Below are 26,886 nucleotides of genomic sequence, written 5' to 3'. Positions count from 1 at the left end.
CACTCCAATTAGTTTTGCTAATTAAATGCTAATTGATAATTAATATGTTAATAAGCTAACGCACTAAACTGTGTGGCAGTGTGTCTTAGGTTGAGGAGATTAAATTACAGCTAGCCTTTAAGGCTGTACCTGCTATTGAAAGGCCATACACACACTAATTGCCTTGTCAGCACAAAAAGCATTCAGGTCTTACCTGAAACCCAGGTGAGCTCAGCTAGCTCCCTGCCATGTCTCACTCAACTGCGTGGTCTGGTCAACCGCTCTGGTCCATCCCCACTGTGCACTGAGTGATTGGTTTCACTTCATCTAGGTTTGCTAGACACCGACAGACCAGACCAAGAAGAGTTCCCTCTCTTTGTTGAAAGTTCCCCCTCTTCTTCTTCCCCTCTTGCATCCCTGGCAAGCCCATTAGGTGAGGCCCATATTCTATGACAAATGAAAACCGGTGACCTGTGTTATATGTTACCAAATGTGGTTGTAGCAGGAACCAATGCCACCATAAAAATTAGAACAATATGTGGTAATCTGATACTGGTTAATATTTCCAAAAACACTAATGGCATGTGAATTCGTACTTGTGGTGTCACATTAAGAGGGATTTCAAACCAGCCTTCAGTATTCAAAATGAAAGAAGAGACCATCATGTGACGGTGATCACATCAGCCACGACACCTGTTAACATGTTGTCGTTTAAACCCATGAGTACGCAGGAGTTATCACTACATCATTAGAGGACTACTCACTACTTGGACCGAGTCGCACCACACCTATCTTCGTCATCTCGGCCTTTATTTCCATGTGCAGTACAAACCTGTATGGTTTCATGACTATACCTTGCACGGCTGTGATGCAATGACGGTGACAAAACATGTACACAGACAGACAGATAAACACCTGACAAAGTACTCAACTCCAATCTGTTTTAGTTTCCACTACAGTAGTTGACTCAAGGACCACATTTTGCTGTTATGACAGACAGAGACACACACACAGACACACACACACACACACACACACACACCCACGGTGAAAATAGTACCAGCCCCACTTTTGCGGCTGGTAGTGAGGCAAATATGGAATTCCTGTACCTGGGACCTTCCCATGTCTGTACGGAAAAGCAACAGCTGAGCAAATATAGATTTTGCTGCTACGAACCAACCACTGGTGCATCAGGACAAAAGTTTAAGGTCCTTTGATCAATCTGTGACACTCATAAGCTCATGCATTAAACAGTTTAGGAGAGAAAAAAACTCAAATGCTACATGACATGATGCAAATTATATTTATTTCCCAATATGCATATTAAATTAGCATCTCTTTTCATTTAGATTCCCTTGGCATATCAAGGTGGATGGCAATTATTAAACCAAACATCTTCTGAGCAACAAATACTTCAAATTTTTCAGTGCAAAACAGCTAAAGCCAAGTTAAGTAAAATAAGACAGACCCCACCCCCAAATCAAAAAAAAAAAATAAGTTTTTAAAAGCCCGTAGTTAACATGTATAAATAAAAAAAAAAAAAAAAGCAAATCTGGTGACCATCCATAAAAACAGAATGGATTTTAAGAGAGGAAACCCTTTTTTGTTCAGGTGTTGGTTCCCTTGTTCTGCAGCTAAGCATTAACTTACAAATTTCCACCTCATATACATATATGAATATCAACAATGTGTGTATTATAATATAATCTTGTTACAATTTCTACATTAGGTCCATATTAATTAAGTGTTAATAGTTACATGAGGTGAATTTCTGTCCATTTGGAGTTTCGGTTTACTCAGGGTTTCTGCGTATTATCCATGTCAAAATGACAATTTGTTGCCATTGGTTTTGGAGATTTCTATAACTGTTCAGTCAGAGACTCACTGTCATATACACAATATTGTCTACTACCAACTTCTTTTTAAAACTTTTTTTGTGGAGTTTTACGCAGGAACCCTGAGTACTGTGTGTGACCTTGTGCAAACGAAGACGGGCACACACTGGTTTGTTGTGTAGTGTCAGTCGAATGATCACTCTCTTCCCCACAGTCACCGTTTACTGTGAGTGGATCGAAAACTGGTTGAAAAAGGCATCGTCTTTATCTGGCATCATCTCAAAAAAAACAGCTGAAACACAAAATTTCAAGAACGCAGACACCATGTCATCCACTCACTGAAAATCATCTCATTCATCCCTCATTTCCATTACACATCCTCTCCATCCCCCGTTTAGTCTAGTCTACAGCGCATCAAGCTCACTCTACTGTACCTTGTGTGAATTTTAAACAAACTAAAATAACACTTGGCTGATGGGTCCATCTCTTTTCTTGTCTACACAACTTGTCTCTTTATTTTCTTAAATCCACTTCTCAAAACTTCCCACAGTATTCATTAATACGTCTTCCTCTTTCAATATTAATACATCCTTATTCCTGATTCCTGACATTGGTCCAGCCTCTGTTCATTCAACATAAACTCTACTTTGGTGCCTTCATGAACATCTGTTCCTTCTATAGCTTCCCTACTTCACATCTACTTTAAACTTAGCTAACCTACTAACTACAGTTCTACTGTCTGTATTTCTTACTTTTCTTTTCAGTGCACTGCTACTATTTCAACAAGTCACAGCTTTGCACGTGTGTGCAGTCACACAGGCAATACAAACACACACACACACACACACACACACACACACACACACACACACACACACACACACACACACACAAGAAATGAATGGACTGCAATGTGTCAAAATGTCTGTGATGGAGTGCAACAGAGCTGTACGTACAGAGACGTACATGCAGATTTGGAGATGCAGGTGATTTGAATTGGTGAATTGGAAGTTTACAGTTTACATGTTTTCTTGTGTTGGTTGCTAGGGGAGACCTGGTTTTGGCAGGTTTTGGAGTTGGCAGGCAGGTATTCTGGCAACGAATCAGACTGATGCAGAAGTGATGAGAAAAACATTGAGTGGCGTAAACCTTCGAAGACCATTATTATTTGGGGCCGCACATAATCATTTTTGACAGTGATGTCAGAATGTCAACAGATGAAGCCAGTGTGAGAGCGAGGAGGAAGCCACTTGATGCAAAGAAGGTTCAACAGTTTAGAGGACGAACCGTAATCCCCTCCAGAAAAAAAACAAAAACAGTATTTCAGAGTTTCAGACATTGCAGGAGCTTAGTATGACGTTCAGTCTCTAGCCTTGACTAATAATTTTGGACCCTTGTTCTTGCTTAAACTCCCTCTACTTCTCAGTGAGGCCCTCTGTCAGCAGTCGGAGACTTCTGAGGTGTTGGAGTCACTCGTGAGTTTCCTCCGTTGCCTCACAGATTTCTCCTCATCCTGCAGAGCAAAACAGAGTTTTTATTTTTAAAAAGCTGAGGAATTTCCAGCTACCACTGTACTTATGTTACTCAAACAGGAGTAAAAAGTGTGTTTTTTAGGGACTATTTTCAACAGCACATTAATATGTACGTTCAGTGCTTATATCAGGCTTTAGTTACTCTGTACAATACTTGTTAGTAGGATTCATTAATTGTTGGCCTTTTCATGGGATTTGTGGGCAATAAGAAAACTATGGGATCACCAGACTTAAGCTTAAAAGGTAAGGCATGTACAGTATGTGTTTTCATTTGAATGAATTTAAAGAGGACATATTCTTCGGCAGGTCCTGATTATTTATGTTTTTTGTTTTTCTTGTTTTGTTATTGTTAGTGCTTACAGTCTGGAAGATTCCATTCTGCCCCCACTCTCCAGGGGAGTGGTCGTCAGGGTCCTCGGCCTCTTCCTCCTCTTCCTCCCCCTCTTCCTCTCTCACTGTGTCCATCCCATCTTCCTCATACTCCGTCAGACAGTCTGACTCCTCTGCTGAGTGGAAAGATTTAGAAGAGATATTACAGTGAAAATTTATAGAGTGACTGGCCCACCAGGTTTCTATAGCATCCATAAAATATCAGGGACATTTGCTACTGTATTTCAACTAGAATTACTGCCTCGTGGTTGTAGGCCTCCACCAACCAGCCACGTTGCAGGAAATATGGTCTCAATCTTCCTTTCCTGAGTTACAGCGTTGAATAATGGCCAGAAGTGTTTTAGCAGAACATAATTATGTCATAGTGAAGTTGACCTTTGACAATTTGAATATAAATTGTCATCATTTCATCCTATTAGATATTTGTGTTAAATTGTGTCAGAGCCAAAACTGTGTTTTGTGAGGTCACTGTGAATTTGACCTTTGACCACCAAAATCTAATCAGTTTATCCTTTGGTCCAAGTGAATGTTTGTGCCTAATTAGAAGAAATTTCCTTAAGGCGTTACAAGACGGACAGACAACTTGAAAAAATAATGCCTACAGCCCCGGCTGTCGTCGGAGCGGAGGCATAATAAAACACACCAGATGAAAACTATGACTCATTTATTACTCTGATTAAATCCAACATGATCTTGAAGGGCATCTGTGCATCTAGTGGAGGAGAGAGCTGTAACAACGGTATGGTACGGTCTGACATCATGAGAAGAAACATTTTAACTACTACAAAAAGAACTGATCTCTCACCATCTGCTGCTACATAGGTCTGGACTGGCTCTATCCTGGAAACAATCTCTGCGAGGTCAGTGAAATCAGCTCCTGGACACGTGCAGGACTGTAAGGCAAGATATTAGTATTATATATGGAACTATTAAGTTTGATGGTGAACATTTATGTAGTTATACATCGACCGCATCATTTATGGTGTAAGTCTGTATATGTGCTCTTCTCACGTCAGTTCTCTTGCTGTCATTGTAGTCGGCTGAACGGTGGTCCTTCAGCATGTTCTCGATGATGTCACCTCGGGCCCAGCCAGTGAACACCAACTTGCCATGCTGGAAGCCCACATCCTGAGATACAAGGTAGTTTAAATAGAAACATTAGTGTATTTAAATAAAGTGGGTAGACATGTTTTGAGTAAATATTTACCAGGTACTTATTATATAGTGCACTAGGGCTGGGTGGTATGACTTCAATCAATATCACAACTATTTCAAATCTTTACCTCGATTATGATTAATGAACGAATACTCTGGCGCTTACCTGTCTCTCTTTTTGTGAGCCATGCACTCTTCATATTCGGCAATGTGATTTTGCTCCAAGGGATTAAACAAATTGGTGGTGGTACTTTTGGTTGCTATCCATGTTGCATTCACCACTGTCTGGTAGTCGTGAATGATTAAACCCAATCAGGGGGCGAGGCAGGTGTCTGCGTCAGTTTCCAAAAGTCCAGACTACAGCGCAACCCCAAAAAAACGTGCCAAAAGTGACGCCTTTTAAAACTAAAAACTATAAGTGTGGATGTAGCCTGATGCTCAGTGTTTACGCTCATGTTATCCATATTACCAAGTCTGTGAGAGGTTCTAAATGTCAGTTTTGATACTTTTTTATTTAATTGCAGAGCATTATAGTGCACTTCATTTACCCCGACTCTTTTTATTGTGTGCCCCAATTGTATCAATGTGTGGAATTTTATACAGTATGTAGTGCCCTCAATAGATAATGATGATTACGAAGTGTCTTTAATCTCAATTAACTATTCACTATATATGTGAGGTGTGATTTCACACACAGCAAATGCGCCACTTTCCTAAATAATTAAAATCAGGCAATATTGAGGAGGCCACTCACATAGATCTCGTCAAACTTCCCAAAGTCCATTGTCTTGAAGCGATCGATTGGTGGTCTGATGTACTCGCAGTAGGCACTCTTCTTCACCACCTCTAACTGCCGCACACAAGACACGTATGCCAGCCGAGACTGGATCTCTGCCATGTCTGGCACCTGCAGAAGTGGGCGGAGTGAGAATCACATTTTGGCCACAGGATACCAGAATTGACCAAAATGGACACCATACGAAATATTGCTCAATCTGCTGATCAGCAGAACCATCACTGCTACATGTTGGTCAGAGGCATTAAAGACTCAAATGTAGCACTCTATACTTTGTAAGTTGCTGAGTCATCAGGAGTTACAAGTGCATTGTGCTGCCAACCCACTCTGTACCTTTACTTTCTCTGCCCAAGGATTGATCCGTTTCCACAGCAACCACCAGCCAGACAGGCAGTCGCCGTAGTTACAGAGGTCAGTCTCATCTTGGCTTCCCACGTCGATGGCAATGACAGTTCTGGCACCCATGTTCCTCGCAATGTCGGCTGTTGGACGCGTAACGTATCCACCAACATTCACACACATGCACAGACGTACAAACACAGCACGAAAAAAATCCAGCAGCAGAGATGGTAAGACAATGAGTCCTTGTTTCAGGATAATCTCTGTTTCTTTAAACCTTCATTTAAAAAAGGAGCCACAATGTTCAAACAGACTTGCACCACAAAAATATCAGTGTTTTAACTTGTCAAACACATTCCAGAGCATTTATGGCAAATTAGTGACAGAGAGCACTGCAATTTAAAAAAAAAAAAAAGAAAGATGTATACTTTGCCAACAAGCATAGGGCCTGAAGTCATAAACTTTCTCACTGAACTTGGTAAGTGTTAAAAAGAGCCTTGGGGCATTGAACATTTTTGTGGTGCTGAGCCTATTCAAAGACAGAAACGGGACGACATCCCACAAGCCCAAAGCACTGATCCACCGTGCCAAGAACAACCATAAATGCAGCTGATCGAGCACAAACTCTTCGAAGAGAAGGCAGAGTAATAAACTTCAGAAATGAAGGATGCTAATTTCACAAGGCTCCCTTTGATTGGATCAATCTTTGGGCCCAGAAAGCTCCATATTTCACAAACTTCTGAAACATGTATCGCTCTGTAGATAATGAGACATGATTCCCAACCCAAAGAGAGAATTACAATAGTTCAGTCCAGAGCTTTGTGAAATATGGCTGTGTTTCATCAGTACAGAATACTTTATCTACAAACATTCAGACTCAGGGGAGTTTTTGTCTGCACACCATAATGAAAGCCAAAAATTGTTTATTATCATACAACTTTGTATGAACATTACAGGAATGTGTGAATTTGGTCTGGTGCAATTTCAAATACTTTCAAGTTAATGAGGATGTACTTAATAGTCCACAGACAAAAAAAAACAGCTCCCCTCTCCCCTTTCTCCACTAATTTTTCCTCTGGTTGAAATGGAGGCAAATACTGATTACAAAAGTAAATTTCAGCACAAGAAAGAGAAATGTAGGGCTGGGCGATAAGGCTGAAATCATTATCACACTATTAATTAGGATATTATCCAATATGCACAAGTATATATCAAAATAGGGAAAATGTATGCAAAAATCAAGTAAATGAAACTTGTCTTCAATAACCAATTTTGGTAAGACATATATTATAATTTGCTTTTGAATGACTTTGGACAGCAGAAACTTGAAAATCAAATCATCACCCAGCCATACAGAAAAGTACTAATTTCAACATGAGGGGAACCAGACTTTAATCTCAAAGCAGACTGGTGTCCTGTGCCTCAAAAATAATTTAGGAATTACACTTAATGCTTTTAATTCTTGGGATCTTAAAAATCTACTTTTGACTTGAAAAATTAAATGAAATTGTTGAAGTGTCAAAGTTCAAATGTGATACTAGAAGAAAGTCCTCTTGCCAATTTTTATTCTATACCTATCTGACACCAGGCTGTTTGACAGACAAATACCACATTCCCCTACTCAATGTTGTATTTCGTCTTTTAATGTTTAACATTTTTATACACCTGCAAAACTGCAATATTGTCTTTGTTCAGAATGCAGATTTTTCCCCATCTCGTAAAACAGAATATTTCAGGGTTTCACTGAGCTCACTCAGTTTTTACCATTATTTTTTTCATTCAAGTTAAGTAATTTAATTTGTCTGACCAGATGAATTAATTAATGGTCTGAACCAGCTCCAAATTCAGACGGGGAAAACTCAGCAACACCAGACTTCCCTCCACCAGCATTAGGACGAGCTCACAACTATATACTTACACGGCCTATAGAAATTGCTTTCTTGATGAAAACCCCTCCTAAAAATCATCCACATCCCTCACTTCACCTCCCCCCTCTTTTGGGGACAGGAGTTTGTTGGACATTAAGGACTCTACAGTAAATTGGTGGAGGGGGGGAGGGTACCACCTCTACTTGCCTGGCAGGTTGTTGATGTAGCCACCGTCCATTAGCAAGTTGCCATCTTTGGGGTCACAGAGTGGCGGCAGGTACCCTGAGAGGGTCATGCTCGCCCGCACATAGCGCCACAGAGAGCCTGGCACACCAGGGAGGGAAGGAGGGAGGAGGGAGGAGGAAGGGGGGGAGGGGGATAACAGCTCAATATTGTTTGCTAAACGTTTCAAGTTAGTGTTGACAGACCACAATCCCAACTCCAGTGGGACGCTGGCTGAAGGAAGGTAGCTGATCCCTGCAAAGGCTAGGACTGTGGCTCTGCTCACCTTTGGACTCTGTTGTACACCACTGCAAACCTCATTACCTCGCACAGAGACCCTGTGTGACTTGTGCATTAGGTAAAAAAGTAAATGGCAACCATCACAGAGCACCAAGGCTGTTTGAATCTCCAAACTATGTCCCAACAATAGCATTTTGAAGCACGTAACCAAAGAATTCTCTCAAGTTTCTGCAAGATCCACAGATACTGTATGTTGAAGCTGAGACTGCTCATTATAAACAGAGCTTCAGTTGTAAAATATAATGTCAATATGTCAAGAGAAGGCTCAACAGCGCTTGTTGTGACAATGTTTGGAGATATGTCACCGTGAACATGGCAGGGAAGCACCAAGCCTGCTCAGTCCTGCAGTAAAGTTCAGTGCCAGGAGGGGGCAGGAGCAGGCCGGGCACTGCATGGGTTGGAAGGATAAGGAGCACCGCAGAGAAAAGCAAGGGGTGCAACTGTGCGTGGAGTATACGTAAATGCTGAGGAAGAATCGTCTTACTGATTTTAGAGGAATTACTACCACCTACACATTCCATTCCTGTACTTTATATTTATGTAACTTAAGGGCTTTCAGTTTGTGCAAGGGGCTAAAACAGGCAGGATCCAGAACACATACCCCCAAAAAATAACTTAAAAAATGTTATCAGTAAGGTAATACATGCAATCAATATATATTTATGAGAAATATATAGATAGGCTCACTGTCTAACACTGGCATGCACATAAAAGCAAGCAAAGCCAGGGAAGAGGACAGGGGCTGTAAAGGAGAGACTGAACATGTTCCTTTAGGTAGAGATGATTGAAATGAAACAGAAGGGAACATGGGAAACAAGCTGCAGTTCAGTCCAAAGGAGAGAGACATTTTGGCCCACCGAAACGCGCAATGATCCACGACAACAACAAAAGACAGATGTGATGTGATGTTGACATGGTGCAGCCCTTCACTCTCTCCTGTTAGGCAGAACTATCACCCAAAGCTTACAGTATATACACCTTATCAAATCTATACCTGATCTCACACTGAAAATCCAAACCGGTTAAGTCTGATTGGCTGAGCTACCTGCAAGTTAGTAACCAACTGCCCTTTCATAAAGAAGTATCACAATAAGCAAGTACAGTGGTGCATGAAGACATCAGTGTTTACAAGCCACATCCAGAACTTTATAAACAAGAAGGGAAATTTTTAGCAAACACAGAGGGCCTTAAAAAGCCAGACCATCATGCACCTCTCTATGACCCATAGATGTCCTGACATGCATGGGCAAAACCTCACATCCAATAAGAAAATGAAGATCAGCAGTCATATTCAGAGGTGGCGATAAGCCAGTTGGGGAAAATGTGTTGTGTATGTGAATTACAAATCCAGTGGGAGAGAGAATAAGATGTGCTATTGGTCATTATTTGGTAAAATATGAGGTACTGAATGCATCAGCCCAAAGATATATGTTGGAATTAGTCTTTCCTTCCAAACCATGGGCTCCCAATGTCCACCTGGTCAGGGTGGGGTTAGTTACGAGTGAGAAATTGGGAGGGAGAGGACAAGAAAGAGGAGGAGGGAAGCCAAGAGGTTGACTGTCGACTTAGGGATGGGGGAGGAGGTTCTGGTGAGCCGGTGTTTAAAATCTGACCTGGGACATTGTTAACATAGCAACCATCCACAAGCAAGTGGCCATCCTTGGGGTCGCACAGGGGAGGTAAATAGGGGGTGTAGGAGGCGCTGGCTCTAACATAGCGCCAGACACAACCTGTCGGGAAATGGAGATGGAGAAGGAGGAACACATCAAATATGGGCCGGACTCCACGTCACAGATGGAAAAAGAGAGAATGACAGAGAGAGAGATGGAGAAGAACGAAGAGAAAGAGAGGAAAAAGGAGGGAGAGAGAAGAAATGCCCGCAACAAAGAGAAGAAGAGTGCAGGAAGCTGCCAAGAGCAAGACAGAGGAAGAGGAATACAATGTCAACAGAATTACTTACTTGTGCCTATGGTTTCTAACCAATGGAGTAAATTCTAGTATGAGGCCAATTTGCTCTAAAAGGACTGGCACAACTCCACAGCCAATTAAATTCAACTGTTTGAAGGCTAGAGTAGAGTAATGGCAAGATACAAAAATGTCAACGCAGTATAATCTTCTGACTGTGTTAAAACAATTCAAGCTAAGTAAAACAATCCACGGTATAAATAACAAATATGTTGAATGAATGACAACAGATGTGTGTAAATTAGCTTTATAACCTAAAAACAATGATGCAAGGTTCATTTGATGTGTTGATTAAGAATATTAAAAATAGTATTAGCGCTGTTAGATGACTGGCTCAACAAGCAAGGTCGGAGGAAGACAAGCAGAGACAGAGAGAGGAAGAGATAAAGAAAAAGAAAGAGAGAGGTAGAGAGAGATAGAGACCTTCACTTTAAGAAGTGCTGTGGGGTCTTTGAGTAAATTCTGCAAGGGAAACTGGACAAGGATTTACAGGAAAGAGTTTCGCTTACTGTTTAGTTTCCTACCAGTTTTCTCAGATCTCACTCTTGGTAGTGTTTCCCAGTGGATAAAACCAAAGGATGTAATTCAAACCCGTGACACTGTGTACCTGTACACTCATCAAAATGGCATACAATTACGCTTTTCTTTCAATAGCTGTAGTCAAAATGACATACTCAGAGTAGCACCACGCTAACGATGTTTGATAAAAATCACACCAGAAAAACTACAGAAAGCACAGAGTGGAGGTGAAGGAGTGAGGGAAGCAACGTGGGATGTCATTAAAGAGCAAGGAGGGGAAAAGCAGGGTGGAGTGTTCTGGATCCTACATGTTGACATGGACATGGGAGGGGAGTCAGCATTTTGGGGTCAGTGACTACACGGGTTATTTTGTCTATGCTATGTCTCTCCATGTGAAGAAAGACCTGATGTAACAGATATATCTAGGGAGAGTTTTAGACAAAAATGTGATGAAAAAAAACAAAACAATGGATAAGCTTCAACTTAATTAAGCATGTGAAAAGGAAGAAGTCAAATGGAAGAAGAAGAGAAGTTTAAGATATAGACACAGTCAGAAAGATCTTTTGCAAGAAAGAAAGAAATAAAGAAAGAAAGAAGTGCAGCAAAAGTAAAAGAGGCAGATGATGGGAACAATGAAACTGAGAGAGAAAGAGGCTTTGCTCCTGCAGTTAGTTCATACACATGCCAAGATGCAAACATAAGCATTCAGTGTTTAACTTCAGGACTCAAGCCTGCAAACCCATAAACCCCTCAAATCCAGTAATCACCCTGAATTATAATAATTGAAAACTTTACAATGAAACTAGCAATGTCTTAATTTGATGCACAACATTGTAAATTACATGGTTGCATTACACCGAGTACGGTATAAAATTAAATCGCTTTTAAAATGGCACGCTAGATTTGTGGGGTTCATGGGGGGTCATTTCAGACTACACAGAGCTACTTTAGCTAATGTTAGTGATGGTGCATTTTTTATGCAGGTCAAACAGAACACATTTAACCATCAGCAAATACAGACACAAGCATAGAAACATCTACACAGTGTTTTCTTTGTACACAGTGTTTTCTATTGAAGTGTCCTTCTAAGCCCTAGGCTGCAGCATACTAAGCATGTTTGTGAAGCTAAAATAAGTGGTCTGTGAGTAAAGTCAAGCAATGCGTTTGGCCTTGATGGCTGCGATGTATGCAGGCAGGCCATTCAAATGTTTTTTGGTCCTTTTTGACTGTTCCCTGACATACTCTTGTTTGCAAGTCGTCAGTAATGTCACGTGAATGGCTGCAATTATTGGCCTCTTGTTTTAGGCGTATATCCATTAAATTTTATTCCTTGTTTTTGTGGAACTTCAAGTTGTTTACTTCCAGCACGACTCACAGGGTTCTCCAGCTGGTGTGGACACTATTCAACTATTCAACATCAGTTTGAGAACACATTCAATTTAGCATTAAACCATAAATCTGAAGGCATGGAGTCTAGCTACTCTAGACGATGCAAAAGCCAATTACATTTTTGTGTATTGCCCCAAGTGCCTACCAATACAATATTTATAGACTTGTTATATAAAGAATAAGAGACATTACAGTGCCTCAAGAAACTTCTGAGGGCTGATGCAACAACACGCGGATATATTCACATAGGTAACAGTTTTAGTCACTGTGCCATTTTACTTCTGACTGACTGCTGCAAGCATTACTCACTGTTTAATTACCTTTGAAACATGTATTCATGATAATGCCAATTTCACACATTAGTTCTCTGTCATTCAGAGCAGTATTATTAGATTGAGTTGTGTTAAATGTTGAGAAAGACTTAAACAATTACTCATGCCCTTTATTGTGTATGTATGTGTGCTATAGCTGTCAAATAATCCTGGCAAATGTACTGTACTAAAAGTACTATTAAAGTACTGACTTGAGCTTGTTTAAAGGTTTTTATCAAAATAGTATAATCATAGAGAGGGGTGTCGGCCCCTGCAGTCAGCTCAGCTGTCACTCACCATCCTGATGAACACGCATGGCTGAGGCTGTGATGTCAGTAGTGACATTGAAGTATGGCAGCCACAGGTCCTGAGGACAAAAATGATGTCAGTGTCATACCTCATTATTATTTTTACAATGACTTCTGACAGGCCCTACTCCTTTGGTAAATAAATTCTTTGTGACCTTGAAACAGGATTTTGTAGCACAGCCTCTCACCTCAGCTTGCTTGTCCTGGAACACTTTATAGATGCTGGTGTTGAAGGCAGAGCCGGAGAACATGGAGGTGATGGGATAAGTCAGGTCCAGGACTGTTTTAAAAACTGAGTTCATGGCCTAATAATAAAAAAAACAGAGAAATTGGGAAAGAGTCCTATTACTAATTCTTTTTTTGAATCATACCATAAGAGTTTTGTTGTTACTGTTTTCATTTTAGGAGTGAACCCTATACATATGAGCAAGATTGAAATGACCAATGAACAATCGCTAGAGATGTGTGCTGTACCTTTGACCACTCTCTAGCTCTTTGTTTGGTTCTGACAGCACTCCTCTCCTCAGCGTACAGTGCACCAATGAATGAGCCAATTGAGGTCCCACCCACTATGTCAATAGGAATCCCCGCTTCCTCCATGGCTTTGATCACACCCACATGAGAGCAGCCTCTGCACAAGGGAAAACAAACATGTTAAGACTCCCAAGCAGGTGCAATAGATGACTTCATATGCCACAAACTGCACATGGTACTGAGAGGTAAAAGAATAATGTACGATGGTCCTTTTGTATGAAAGATTACATTTTCATATATAGTTGAATTATGTTACTGAAATGGACATGCTTTTTTATTGCAGCTTCACTTTGTATATTTGGGTAAAGAGACGGGGGTATTTACACATTGGAAATCTGCCCCTGTATTATCTTTCATAATGGTAACTGAAGGGGAGTTCAGGGCTGCTGAGGAATTATATAATATTCATGATGGGTGTTTAGCAAGCATTGCTAATGCTACATTTTAAAATGCTAAACCCTAAACACAAACTTTTCTCTAAATGACTGTACGGCTAGTTCTAGTGAACTGTTCTCACCTAGCTCCACCTCCTCCCAGCACCAGGGCGATGCTGTTTCCAGTCAGGACTCGGGCCAGCCGAGAGAAATCACTGTGCCTGTCTGCTGTTTTCTCAAACACCTTTTCATATACCTCCCTCTGTGGAAACATAGAAAATACACATGAAAATACAATAAAAGAAGACTAGTGTTCTTGCACAGTTTTTAAGTTGAAGTGCCATTGATTTACCAGACCATTCTTTCATGACTGCACTATTAGTTTTAAAACAGCTACAAATGACAGTACAGTTTGCTTCATACCAGTTTGCTGGGACTGCGTCTAGAGAAGACCCTGCGAGGACACTTGAGGTGCAGATGCCCAGAGCACCAACTACGCATGTTGAGCCACTCGACCGTCCTGGAGGGGCCTGGCCCATCCTCTCTGTGCAGAAGGACCAGCTGCTTCAGAGCCCGGACTGCTGTGTTCTCCAGCATCTGCTCCAACTAGAGGACAAGAGAGGAATAAGAAGAGAGACGAAGACAGTAAGTGTACTGTATTGGTATCTTGAAGGTCAGTTGTTACTGTCATGTTCCTCCCTTTCACATTCCTTACACACACACACACACACACACACACACACACACACACACACACACACACACACACCTCTCCCAGGGTAGGTTCTTGGTCCCCTAGGCCAACAATGAGGATGCAGTCAGCCTGGCGGATGCAGCGCTGAGTCCACGGGGTCATGCTGTTGTCAGTCTGATACAGGACAATCCGATTGATGTCCTCCTGCTGTGCCAGCCAGCCGGACAGACGGTACTCATGGATACTGATGGATAGAGAGGACAGCAGAGATGAGGGTTCTGAATAGCCTTTTAACTCACCAAAACATACAAACACATTGACTGAGAAGTTGATGAGGTAGAGATAGATTGAGTGGAAATGATAATGATGAATAGAAACAAACTGAAAAGGGAAAAAAATAATGGTTACAGCTGGGAAACCTTTATGATGATGCTTGATAAGAATGAGAACTGAGATGATTCTCTGATTGTCAGACTCACCTGTCCAAAGCAGAAGCACCCAGTCGCTCTCTGATTATGTCACTGGTTAATAGCAGAGTGGGCCCTGCAAGTGTCCAACAGGGGTAGTGTAAAATATATGAATACAAAAAAACTGTTAAGAATGTAAAAGTTACACTTGTGTATTGCAGTCCGTTTTACTTTAACATACTAGGAGTATTTCATTTAACCTGCAATACAGGGGTACAGATCAGGTTTGATGTAATGTTATACTTCTGTTATAACCAGGGCTGAGGGCTGTTTTGGACTAAATAAAAGATTTGTGGGCTTACCAATGGCACTGAGGGCATGGCTGAGCTCCAAGTTGAACGCATTGATCGGCACCTCATCACATACAGGCAGCACAGCCACAGTGGAGAGGTTGCTGGCAGGGTTGGTTACATCAGCACTAGTTGTCATACTGGGCAGACTCAGGGCTGAGCCTGGAAGACAGGGACACAGTGTGTAAATAGAGTAAGTGAGAAAGGCATTAGGCTGAACTAACAAAGACATGGGGATGTTTGTGTGCAAATTAAGAGATCCTCCTCATCACCTCACCTGAGAATGGTCCGCGACCTTGCTGCAAGTTGCCTAGGATCTTCTGGCCTAACAAGTGGATCAACCTCGTCACCACCTAAACAAAGAAAACAAGCCTCAGTATTATTTCATTTGAACATGACACCTCAACCAGACTAAAAGGTTTCACTGATGAAATCATTGACCTGTGGGTATCGTCTTTTGATGTTGTTGAGTGTTCCCTCTGGCAGTTTGACCAGCTCTGTGTCTCTCACAGCATGGACAGTGGTGGCTCTTGGCTGCCTGGTCAAAGCCTCCACCTACACACAACATATAGGGGTTTGTAGAACTCAAAAAAGTAAAGATAGCAAAATCGTTACTTCTTGTGTGAAATGGCAATAAAGATGAATAGTGATCAATATTTAAAGCAGGATGAGTGAGTGTGTCATTTTATTCACAACTATGCACAATTATATCAAAAGATAATGAAAGACAAAATGTATTTGTTTCAACTAATTTAGTATTAAAGAAATTACACCTTAACCAAACTGTCTAAATGTAGAAAACCCACTCATATCGCATTATGACCAATTTAGAAACAAAGACTGCACTACTTGCAACAGTAATTCATCAAGCTCTGACACTATAAGCCACTCAATAGCAACTCGATAACTTTCATCTCCATTTCATTTTCATAGCTGAGGTTTATTTTACACTCAGTCAGAATGAGATTAGGACAGAGAGGGAAACGGCCCTGTTCTCACCACACCAATGAGGTCTCCTCTGCCATATTCCCCAACTAGTTCTTTCTTGCCATTTGCCTTGCGGATGACTGAACGCAGACGTCCATTCAGAACAATATAGGTGCAGTCTGACTGATCGTCCTGTCTATAGATATGAAGAGAAAAACATCACAGCTACTGTTACAAATTAACTGTAAATGAACAATATTGTGATGGCAAGTATAATTTGCAAAAAGTAGCAATAAAAAAAAAAAAATCATAAGTAGAGTACCTATAGAGGGCTCTGCCAGCCTCCACAGCCATCCAGTCAATAGCAAAATCCATCTGCCTGACAAATGGGGACATGCGGATGGCCACTGTGTGGGCTGCACTCAGCACCACACTGGGCTGTTCCCTCATGATCCTGCAGGTGGCAACACACAGCACAAGCACAGATATGACAAATACTGGATATGCAATACTTATAAGTAGATGTTTTATTGCAAAACTGAATGGAAGATCCATCAGTCTGTACAGAAAGCATCAATTTGAAATTCAAATGTCAAAGATTGCTTGAATGTGTAATTGCACTGTAGGACACGCAGCGGAATATTTGTTGCTTTCTTGATGAGAGCTCATATGTAATGTTAGACTCGGTTGTATACCTGCTTAAATATAAATACTTGTCAGTCTGGCTTGTCCACATTAAAGACAATCGACTTACTCGTAGAAATCCGACTTTGAGATCTTGAGGTAAGTACAGTCTCGGACGGCCTTGATAGTGAAGATCAGGGGTTCTCCAGTAAGAACAGCGAGTTGGCCAACCATCTCCCCTGGGTGGGTCACAAACAAGCAGACAGCTTCCTGCTTGTTGATCATCCGCTGGTAGACATGCAAACAACCAGACAGGACAAAGTGCAGACTCACGTCCTTGAGGGGTGAAAAGGGGAAGAGATAGAGAAAGCAAAAACAGAGGAGGAAAATAACTTTGTTGTATTATCTGACACATTCAGATTTTGCTCAAGTGAATGAATTACAAAATTTACTATTAAGAAAAACCTAAGCATACACAGAAAATACACTGCTTGGTAATATCTTACCTCAATTATTACACTCTCAAAAGCAGAGTGCAGTATCTGCTTTAAGTAAACTACATAGATTCTATAGCACGGATGTCTGTGGGTAAAACAATGAGCCTAAAAAGCCATAAAACCCTAATTAAAACCATCTATCTGTTATACAGTATGAAAACTTTAAACCCTTTTTTCTCAACTTCACTGTTTCTGTAGTTACTGCACTCTGCCATTGTAGGGCAGTATATAGCTAAAGGGGGACATTTATCAAAGGGTCAAAGGGGTCCTGTATGTCTTGTTTACAATACCTGGTCTCCCTGTCTGGCTAAGACAGCTCCAGCTTTGGCGTGGTGAAGAGTCACTCTCCCATTCAACAAAGATGGGTCCTGGGTTTAAGGAGATAGGAAGCAGATACAAGTCCAGCAGAGGTAAGATGGTACAGGCAAAGTGGAGGAACAAAATGGATGAAATGTCTTCATTCTCCTTTGTTCAACGTTGGATGAAAGAAAAAGTCAATTCTGCAACACTTATTTCCTTGATAATGCTTTGATCTAGTTACACCAACATGATGTTTGGAAATATTACATGTTGCAATGCCTACTAAGAGAAGCCCAGAGAGCGTTTACCACATATTGCATCAAGTACATGTCTACACATTTGGATACTTCAACAACAGATGTAGCACTGACAAGGTGAGTTTAATTTTTGTCACCACAGTGCTATCTACTGCATCTGGACGCTGGTTTGTCATTATGTTTTTTTTTCTGAATTTTGAAGTATGCTTGTAAGCTTATTGCATATTTTGTTATCTCCTTTTTCTTATATATTTCCAAACAGACAAGAGCAGCTCATGTCTCAGCCTCAGAGACCATGGTTTGACACTGCAGCCCTCTCTCCCTCCTCATTTACAGACTGAGCCCAGCTCCTCTAGAGTGAGCCCACTGACTGACCTCCTTTTGACATCATAATCAGTCAACAGATGCTCCAGGGAACTCTACGACAATGTGTTCATTCATGCAAATAAATAATAACAATGTGAAGAGTCTATTATTGTCATTTCTTAATCCATGACAATTTGGTCCCACACTAGGAGAGCCCTGCACTGACTGTACGTTTTAACCCTGCTTCACTTTGTTTCAGCTGAAGTTGCTGAGAAATATGATTATATGGAAACTGATTTGATAAAAACATTTATCACAGTAGAATGCATCTAGTACCATGGTCACAGCCAGCGGGCAATGATTTAGGCTGACATGTTTCTTAAGCTGTATTTTTTAAAATGGTGAATGATAAGAAAATGTAAATTACTGAAAATCTATGTTTGTACTATTCCATTACACATTTTAATTTATGTACTTTTTTCTGATGTAAACGGTAATAAGTTCTACAAAATGCATGTCTTTAATTTTAGAAAACTAGAAAAAAAATATGCTTGACAAGGACTAGCTTTTACTCAACAATCCTCTCTGGATTTAATTCCACATGGTGCCTATATGCAAAAATTTATAAATATTTGCATTTTGGAAACAGGTTTGAACTACAAGCTTTCCTTTGTTTGAAACACTATTAGTGAAGACATTTTTTTTGAACAAACCTCAATCCTCATGAGTTTGAGGACCTCTTTCTGAGCTTCTTCGAACAGCGCAGCACTGGATCGACTGGATATAGGTGTAAAAATATTGTCCACTCCCGCCTCTTCTTCTGGATACAGGTAGATCCCTGAGGGAACCTCATCTACTGTCACCCTCCTCTCCCGCTGGTCCTGGGACACGGACTGTAATAATGTACACGTAAAAAAATATTTGATGAGTCTTATTTTGAAAAAGGACATCTGCCCCTGCATCCATGAATTGTCATGATGACACAATTAACTAAGACTTTTGCTTTCAACAGAGGGGAGCAACAAACAAAAAGTCAAGGCTGGAGGATGTTCTTTCTTGTTCAAAGGATAAAATTATTAACAGATAATCACTGATAGTTGAAAAGAACAAAAACATTTTAGTAGCTCTGGAGAAACACTTAATTTTAGATATTCGTAGTGTTTAATAAACTGGACAACTTTTAATATTCATGCCCTGTGCCCTGTGTTCTCAAATGCCACTTTAGCTGCTGCTGCAATTACCCAAATCTATGTCAGTGAATCAATAAAGTCAACCTTATCTGATTTGCAGTGTACTCACCCGAGTAAAGTTGGGAGGAGTGTTGCCATCTTCTGCAGAGACAGAGATCCGCCCCCTTTCATACGCCATGTCAAAGTCTGATCTCAGACCTTTCTGTATACCTGCACAGACAACATTTAGATAGCGCTCTTCAGTCTTTAAACATTTATCCTTGTTTAGGTAAATACATACATCTTAACTTTGGGTGGTTTTCATGTTTGAACAGAACAAATGAATAACTTTTTGCCTGATCAATAAAAAAGGCAAAATCTGCAGCATGTTTTAAAACTGTCATCAAATTTTCCATCTAAAAACAATGATACCGTGAAGATTAAAACATCCGTCTTTAAGTCAGAGGCCAATCATCCTTCAAGCATTTCTGAGAGCAACAATGTCAGAAATCATCTGATGATTTTAATTGTTATCGTGATCATACCTGCATTCACTTTTTAGAGTAACAACGATAGTAAGATAGCTAACTTTGATTTAGTTTGCCCACACTTCATTCACAACATTTGCATCTTCATAGCATGAATCTCTCTGTGTTAACGTGTTGTTACCTGCAGATGGTTGAAGTAGCTTTGTCTGCCTATCTAACTGCACTGTGCTTCACTGGGAAGAGAACAGAGACCTGTCTTTTCAAGCAGCTAAACTGAAGTGAATAACTGTTCAAACCTGCCGAAAAGATGCAAACTAAAGCGCATCGTAGCTTGAATAAAATGCTTTGATTATGACTGGTGTGAACACGTCCAACGATTAGGTACGTGCAGTGTATTGTAGACAGGTATCACATCACAGGAGCTGAGTCATTTGGTTTTAGGTCACATGTGCTGAACCCTTCTGTGGAGTCACAGTCACATGGTTCAGCTAATCATTTTTCCACTTTCTCAAAATAGCACCACATGGTACTGTATCCTGTTTATTGGTAAAACTAAAGAACATTAAGAAACCATTATGTCTGTGAACAGGAGAGAAGTCCCTCACCAGCAATGTCCACAGGCATAGAGATAGTCCTACTCAGAGTTGGCACTGTTGCTCCCTCCTTCCCTTGTTCTCCTCCTGTAAATAAATCAAATGTATAGCATTAAGCCAGCAACAAAACACAGAACTAACACTTGTGGGAAATGGACAGTCAAGATATTTATAAGCTTTAATGGAGTTAATCATTTTTCGCCAACCTGTAGCTTCACCCTTAATGGCAGCTTCCCGATGCTCCTCAGGCACTGTCAGGCTGCCAAAGCGCTTGCCATGGCGGATGGGACTGGTGCGAGTTGGGTGGGGTGACTGAGGTGGCAGACGCGAGGGCTGCATTTCCTATAGAAGACATGTGAATGGTATGTAGTGTGATTTGTGTGTCGCACACAGTATGTTCGTGTGTGTGGTGGGAGAGAGGAAAGAGAGAAACAACATTAGCATTTAGTGACTCAAATAAATCATAATAAAAACAGTGTGTGTATTGGGCTAATGATGCAGAATTCCACATAAATGCCAAACCACATTACCCACAGATGTTTGCATGGGACTCTTTGTATGTGTGTGTGTGCATATGAGCATGTGCATGTGCATGTGATCTTACATGGCTGAAGAGCTCATTGGTGAGTCCCAGATAGTTGTGCAGGGCTAGGACTGTTACTCTTTGGAGACGAACCATGATAATCTGAACAGATACAACAGGACGAGAATAGGAAGAGAGTCATTTGACATATCACACGCAAACAGACAGGTGACTTTATCGAAACCACTTCAGGTTTTTGAGTGCATACGTTTCAAGCCTATAGTAGAGGAAAACTAAATATACTGTATGTAACTCACCTGTACGACTCGCACCAGGCTCTCAGGGTACTTCTCAAATATAGAGAGGAAGGCCTCTACAGGTAATCGGAGAACAGTGGAAACCTCTGCAGCCCGTGCTGACACCGTTCTGTAAGGCTTCTGGTGGCCCTGCACACACGGATACAACAGATACTTCAGAAAATTTTTATTCTTTATGAAGTGAGTTTTTATGGACTGTAAATTTGTGTTTTTTCGTGGGCAAAATTCGTGGACAAAATCAGAAATCTTCAGTGTCATTTCAACCTTCCTTATTTAAGACACACTTTGATGTTATACTGATTCCATCCAATTTATGCAGGATTTTCATTGAAATACAACTAAAGATTAATGTATGGGTAATGTGTATGCCAGTGGATAAGGTTTGGTGAGTCAGCTGGTGAATGTGAATGATGTGAGGAGCAAGGAATTCGTGTTAGGCAATGAATAGACCCAACATCCACACCTCATTCCTGAAGGTGTGTGAATTATATGAATGTCCGTCTGTTGGGGAAACCTGTGTGGACAACCTCGTCTGTGCAGATTTGTGTGTGTGGCAAGGGGTGTGACCTACTGTGATGACATCCAGGATGCTGAGGAGGCTGTGGACGCTGTCTCCAGGGTAAACCTCCTTCACCACACTTTCTTTGCCATCCTAGAAGACAGAAATAAGCAGCAGCTTACATATCAAGCAACAGAAATTGTTTTATCACTAAATGTTTTTCTTGAGAACTTGAGAAATAAAAAGACACTAATATTGGCCGAAAAGGTGTAGGCTGAAGTTATAGCTTATTTCACCTACCCTCTCTACATAACGTTAAATTAAAACTGCAACCCTCTCACTAAAGACCAATATATAGTCAGCAAAAATAGGAGTGAAAACAGAACAAAATCCACCAGAAAGAAACATTTCACCACTCAAATTAGACACTGTATTATTTACAAACAAAAACTGAACATTGAAGAGAACATTGAAGGACCGCCTACACAACTGACATCCTGGACTTGTCTGTCACAGTCGGTTTGACTAAAAACAACAACGCATACGTGGTTATTTGCATATAGAGCGGGGAAGTGAGTTCCAATCACATGTCCTCTGATATCCTCATTGAGACTTGCTAAAAGCCCCTTGAAACAGGCTTTAAGATACTTATTTGTCATTATGAGAGTAACCTTTGCTAACAGGCAGCCCCCCTAATGAGATTATCTGAGTCAAATGTTAATAGATGCTAATGATCTGTTAGAGCCTGAAATCCCACAGTTAAGCCGTTTGATAGATTTTCTTCCTTGCGTGCATTAGTTTGTATCAAGTATTCACTATTACACATTTTAGACCATATAATCCGAAAATATAAAAACAAGTGTTACATTCATTAAAAATCTCAGGTAAACAGTATCAATGGGTATGCATGCACAAACAAGATTGCATACCATTCCAGTAAGGCACAATTCTAGTTTTCCATCCTGAACCACGTAGATGCTGCTGTCAGGCTGGCCAGGCCTGAAGACGTACTCCCCTTGTTGGAACTGCAGAAACACCATGTGTTTACACAGCTCAAGGAAGAGAGGCTTCTCAAAGTGACCCAGTACACTGCAGTCAAGGACAAAGGAGAGGTTAGCTGGTTAGGAGGTGAACACACACCAGCCAACAGGTGTACAAATGAGCATTGTACATACATACTGAAAAATGTAGGTTTTTTTAAGATCCGATTATAAGCACTTCCAGGCAATCGCTTCACAGCAGAACCACACATCTAACACGCATGTGTGTAGGAGCACATGTTTTATTACTCGTGCAAATAACACAATTACACAAACATCACACAGAGGATGAACTTACCGAACATTTTTGAGCATGTAGAGCACCTCAGAGGGGAGGTGGGAGTTGGCCACATCAAATTCGGTGAGGTCCGCCTCCAGCACTGAGGGAGGGGGCTCCTTAGCCTGAAGGGTGGGCACCTCCTTCTTAAAGCGCAGGATCCTACACAAGTGAGAGACATGGATATAGTTGGATGAGATAAGGAGATAGGATAGTGTGCTAACTACTAGCTGCACATGACAGTAATTGAAATTGATGAGAGTGAGTTTTTTTAGATGTACTTTTTGGCAATGTTAAGCATCTTCTGCTTCTTCTTGAGGCGTGGTCGAGAGGAAGAGGATGTACCCACCAGGGAAGAGGTAGACTGGGAGACCTGTTGGGAAATACATTGGTTTAAATTATCCCCATGGTATTATCCTTGCATTACGTATTATCCTGGAAAGGCAGACATGACACATGATTCACTTTGAGTCAGAGCCACAACTATCATTAATGTTTCCATTTCATGTCAGCAAACACACTCACTTTACGCATGATCTTTCGCCCATAGAACATGACTTTGTCCCTCTTGCGGAAGCGGTACTTGGGTGCCTCCTGAGCTTCTAGGTCTGTGAAATATAAGAAATGACAAATTAGTAAGTCCTCATTTTTCATGACTATCGTTTTAAGTTCACAGCACAAGGTGAGAAATGCATTTACTGACTTCGAAGCTGGATCCTCCGCAAGATAAAGAAGATGAGGATGGCGATGAGAACTATGGCGATGCCTGCACCAATCACCATCCCCACCATCTGAAGAGAAAAGAACAAAAGAGGAGGAGACTTGATGCGTATACAGGATCAAAGATTGCATAACAACAAAATGTAATTGCCTGTGCTGGCTGCAGCATAAAAATTATATATTATGTGTTTTATTATGTGTTTTTAAGTATAATTCATTATTTCATCTGCTTGCTTGTGCCCTCTGAACAATATTGAACAAAACTAAAATTCATATTTTCTAACTTAAGCAAAGGTGAAACATGTATGGTAGTGATACAATTCCCTGCTGGAGTGACTCAACAGGAGCTAAATGAAAGCAATGAGAAAAGCCAAAATATCTCGATGAAACCTCATCGCACACTCACCATGCTCGTCTGTAGTTCCTCCTCCACAAATGTCTTGATGTTATTAAACCCGTCCTAATGTAAGAGAGAGATACAGAGACACATTACTAATCTGAAAGAGAAAAAAAAGCATGCTAACTGCTTAAAAACTTGTCCGATGGCTGCTATACCTCCTTCGGTATTTTCAGACTAAAATGCTGTGTGAAGTTGGGCCTGAAAGCTTCAATTCCACTGAAGTGTAATGGAATGTGGGAATAAGGGATTTTGCCCTGGAGGCAGGAATGTCTGGCTATCAGTGCTTGGGAAACAAAAAGAGAAGAGAATGGAGATGTAGCATCTTATCTGACCTTCTCCAGGTTCATGCTCATGCATTTGGCTTCCAACTATGTTTCCCAGGCCTTTACTTCCACTTTCCACACAGTCATAAACAGTATACCACACAGAAGTTTGCTGCTCTGTTCCCTATTTATAATAACTTGTCATGGACACAACTATTTATAGATTCAGCATTCCAGGTGTAAAGCTGTAAAAGCAACAAGAGATCACATGAATGGGACAGATGGCACGATGGCACAGAGGCATAAAAATCCCATCAGGCTGGTCTCTTCTGGAGTCCACCAGAAAGGCCACAGTCTCCAGTTCACACTGTGCTGAATATCAGGACAAAGAGCTCCCCTAACTCCTGACTTACTCTAGTGATGGGAACAGTCCAGTCAGGCTCTGAACAGGCATAAAAACATAGAGGGTGACCGGATCGAAATTGACTTCCACCACTGTGCAGGGTGGCTATATTCATTTCAATCACAGACATATGTTAGAAACAATATGATCTGCTGCTGTGGGGGGATGAAACTTCTCTACTTATAGACAAGGTTCATAGACTGAGAAGAAGATATAAAGAAAACTGGTGGAGCTGGAAGTATGGAGTATGTGACTAAGCATGAAAGACACCACGAAATAAAAGAAAAAAGGATACACATGTTTAAGATCAGGAAGGAAATGCCCTGGTGCATTGTTTTCACAAGACTAGGTATAAACTTAGTATATGGCTGGACTGTGTTTGGGTGTTTGCATGGTGTTATTTGTGAAACAAAAAAGGTTAAATGCTAATTTAACATGCCAGAATTAAATCCCCCCTCAGGCTAGCCTCAGTTAGCCACCTAGTTAGTTTCAGAGCTCACCTGCTGGAGTAATCCTGACACGCTAACACATCATAAAACCCCAGTCATCACCGGATGATGCTGAATAACAACCATACCGACAGTGTGATAGAAGTGAGAGCACTTTTATGGTGCTTTCTCTGTGAAAAATCCATGAACTCCAGACTGGGAGAAGGTGTTCTGTGCTTTCATATAATTCACTATAAAATCTTTAAATGTGTCTAGATTGGTTTACTGTCTAGACTCCAGCATCTGCTTATTCACATGAAACTCGCTACACTTTATAATGCAATGATTTGCTGGCTAGCGAACTACGGTTGAAAGTAGCTGTACAAGATGGCGGACTTTACACATAATGTTTATGCTCACTCAACTCTACAACTCACTCACTCAGTCACAGAGTGAGCAATGGCAGATACAGTGTTGGCCCATGCACAGTACACACAAAAACAAGCAGCTAAACAGAGGAAGATTAAAGGAACCTACTCAGAGTTAGCAGAGTAGTTTTACTTCTGGCTTGATTAAGGAGACTTTTATCACGCAAGTTCAGTAACATCAAACAAAGCACTTCTTTACTCATCAAAACTAGACTGTCGTGCAGGGAGTGGAAACATCCTGTGGCCAAGATAAGGTTGTTTGTGTTACCTTGCGTGGGTGCATGTGCGTGCGTGCGTGCGTGTGTGTGTGTGTGTGTGTGTGTGTGTGTGTGTGTGTGTGTGTGTGTTCCGCTAGCTAGCCATCAGATACAGTATTGTAAGAGCAAGAGTAACAGGGTTTTAGTGTTCTGGCTGACAGCCACTGGGACTACATGTCTGTTATCAGTGGTTATTGATTAGTGTGTGAGGAGCCAAGGGTTATTTGGCAGTAAAAGGTCTAAGATGGACACTAGGGATATTGAAAATGGGGCTGTAAGATGGTGAGTGCATAGGCAGCATGTGCACACAGAAATATACTTAAGCTGAAGGTTTCAAGTGGTACGCAACAGAGTTTGTAAATCGAAGTGTAAGTGGGAAAGTGTTCATGTGTGCAGTCGTGTACAGCTTTAAGGCGATGCCTACAATATTGTCACAGACAGTTCCAGACAATGTATTGGTTTTTCTGTTCCATACGTTTAGTTATCTACAGCTTTGGTTTGATTTTTGTTATTTTAAAAGTAGGGGAAGCAATGTTTGGTTGGAAACAAAGAGAAAGTTTACTGCAGTAAATAATGTAAATAATAATTTAATAACTTTGTTTCAAAGAGAAGCTCAAAATCCCAAATGACTCAGAAAAGGCTTTTTCATTGTTGGGATATCATGATCTATGACTGTGGCTGTTCGACTATCATCTTTGTTACTATGAGCTGCTCTTCTACTGTGTGCTGCTCTTTGGCTGAAATTTATGTAGTGTTATTATCACTAAACATATTAGCCAAGAGAAGTGGCTTACTGGCTATGAAAAGCTGCTGGTGAGTCACTGTGCCTTGTTCTGTGTAAGTCCACTTACCAACTCCTGATGGTATACTCATGTACCTACATTTACATATACTTGTATACCC

General features: G+C 40.9%; 1 protein-coding gene across 4 annotated transcripts in view; it reads right to left on the bottom strand.

The window, feature by feature from the left end:
* Positions 1–1,266: 1,266 nt before the first annotated feature.
* The window catches only part of pnpla6 (patatin-like phospholipase domain containing 6), a 30,091-nt gene continuing 4,471 nt past the window's right edge, over positions 1,267–26,886 (bottom strand). The window contains exons 3-37 of one of the 4 annotated variants that reach the window (XM_087173188.1): positions 24,211–24,264; positions 23,788–23,875; positions 23,610–23,692; positions 23,366–23,457; positions 23,106–23,246; positions 22,697–22,856; positions 21,840–21,920; positions 21,269–21,397; positions 21,033–21,113; positions 20,635–20,770; positions 20,441–20,515; positions 19,478–19,578; positions 18,892–19,071; positions 17,606–17,683; positions 16,949–17,154; positions 16,517–16,648; positions 16,267–16,390; positions 15,709–15,822; positions 15,545–15,620; positions 15,280–15,429; positions 14,990–15,053; positions 14,586–14,754; positions 14,240–14,422; positions 13,960–14,078; positions 13,383–13,539; positions 13,097–13,213; positions 12,898–12,967; positions 10,030–10,146; positions 8,102–8,218; positions 6,021–6,169; positions 5,646–5,798; positions 4,748–4,864; positions 4,542–4,629; positions 3,707–3,852; positions 1,267–3,327 (exon numbers count right to left, since the gene is read on the bottom strand). In XM_087173188.1, coding sequence (XP_087029314.1) covers positions 3,253–3,327; positions 3,707–3,852; positions 4,542–4,629; positions 4,748–4,864; positions 5,646–5,798; positions 6,021–6,169; positions 8,102–8,218; positions 10,030–10,146; positions 12,898–12,967; positions 13,097–13,213; positions 13,383–13,539; positions 13,960–14,078; positions 14,240–14,422; positions 14,586–14,754; positions 14,990–15,053; positions 15,280–15,429; positions 15,545–15,620; positions 15,709–15,822; positions 16,267–16,390; positions 16,517–16,648; positions 16,949–17,154; positions 17,606–17,683; positions 18,892–19,071; positions 19,478–19,578; positions 20,441–20,515; positions 20,635–20,770; positions 21,033–21,113; positions 21,269–21,397; positions 21,840–21,920; positions 22,697–22,856; positions 23,106–23,246; positions 23,366–23,457; positions 23,610–23,692; positions 23,788–23,875; positions 24,211–24,264 — 4,122 coding nt within the window. In that variant the 3' untranslated portion in view covers positions 1,267–3,252. The remainder of the gene's footprint in view (positions 3,328–3,706; positions 3,853–4,541; positions 4,630–4,747; positions 4,865–5,645; positions 5,799–6,020; positions 6,170–8,101; positions 8,219–10,029; positions 10,147–12,897; positions 12,968–13,096; positions 13,214–13,382; positions 13,540–13,959; positions 14,079–14,239; positions 14,423–14,585; positions 14,755–14,989; positions 15,054–15,279; positions 15,430–15,544; positions 15,621–15,708; positions 15,823–16,266; positions 16,391–16,516; positions 16,649–16,948; positions 17,155–17,605; positions 17,684–18,891; positions 19,072–19,477; positions 19,579–20,440; positions 20,516–20,634; positions 20,771–21,032; positions 21,114–21,268; positions 21,398–21,839; positions 21,921–22,696; positions 22,857–23,105; positions 23,247–23,365; positions 23,458–23,609; positions 23,693–23,787; positions 23,876–24,210; positions 24,265–26,886) is intronic. The other 3 variants (XM_023403208.2, XM_023403207.2, XM_023403209.2) reach the window with 3 other exon arrangements.

Source organism: Seriola lalandi, unplaced genomic scaffold (assembly GCF_002814215.2).
Source record: "Seriola lalandi dorsalis isolate HSWRI2012SDOR001 ecotype SW California unplaced genomic scaffold, Sedor1 jcf7180002054071, whole genome shotgun sequence".
Lineage (NCBI taxonomy): Eukaryota > Metazoa > Chordata > Actinopteri > Carangiformes > Carangidae > Seriola > Seriola lalandi.
The sequence above is the reverse complement of the archived record's forward strand: the minus strand, read 5'-3'. Positions and strand labels throughout refer to the sequence as shown.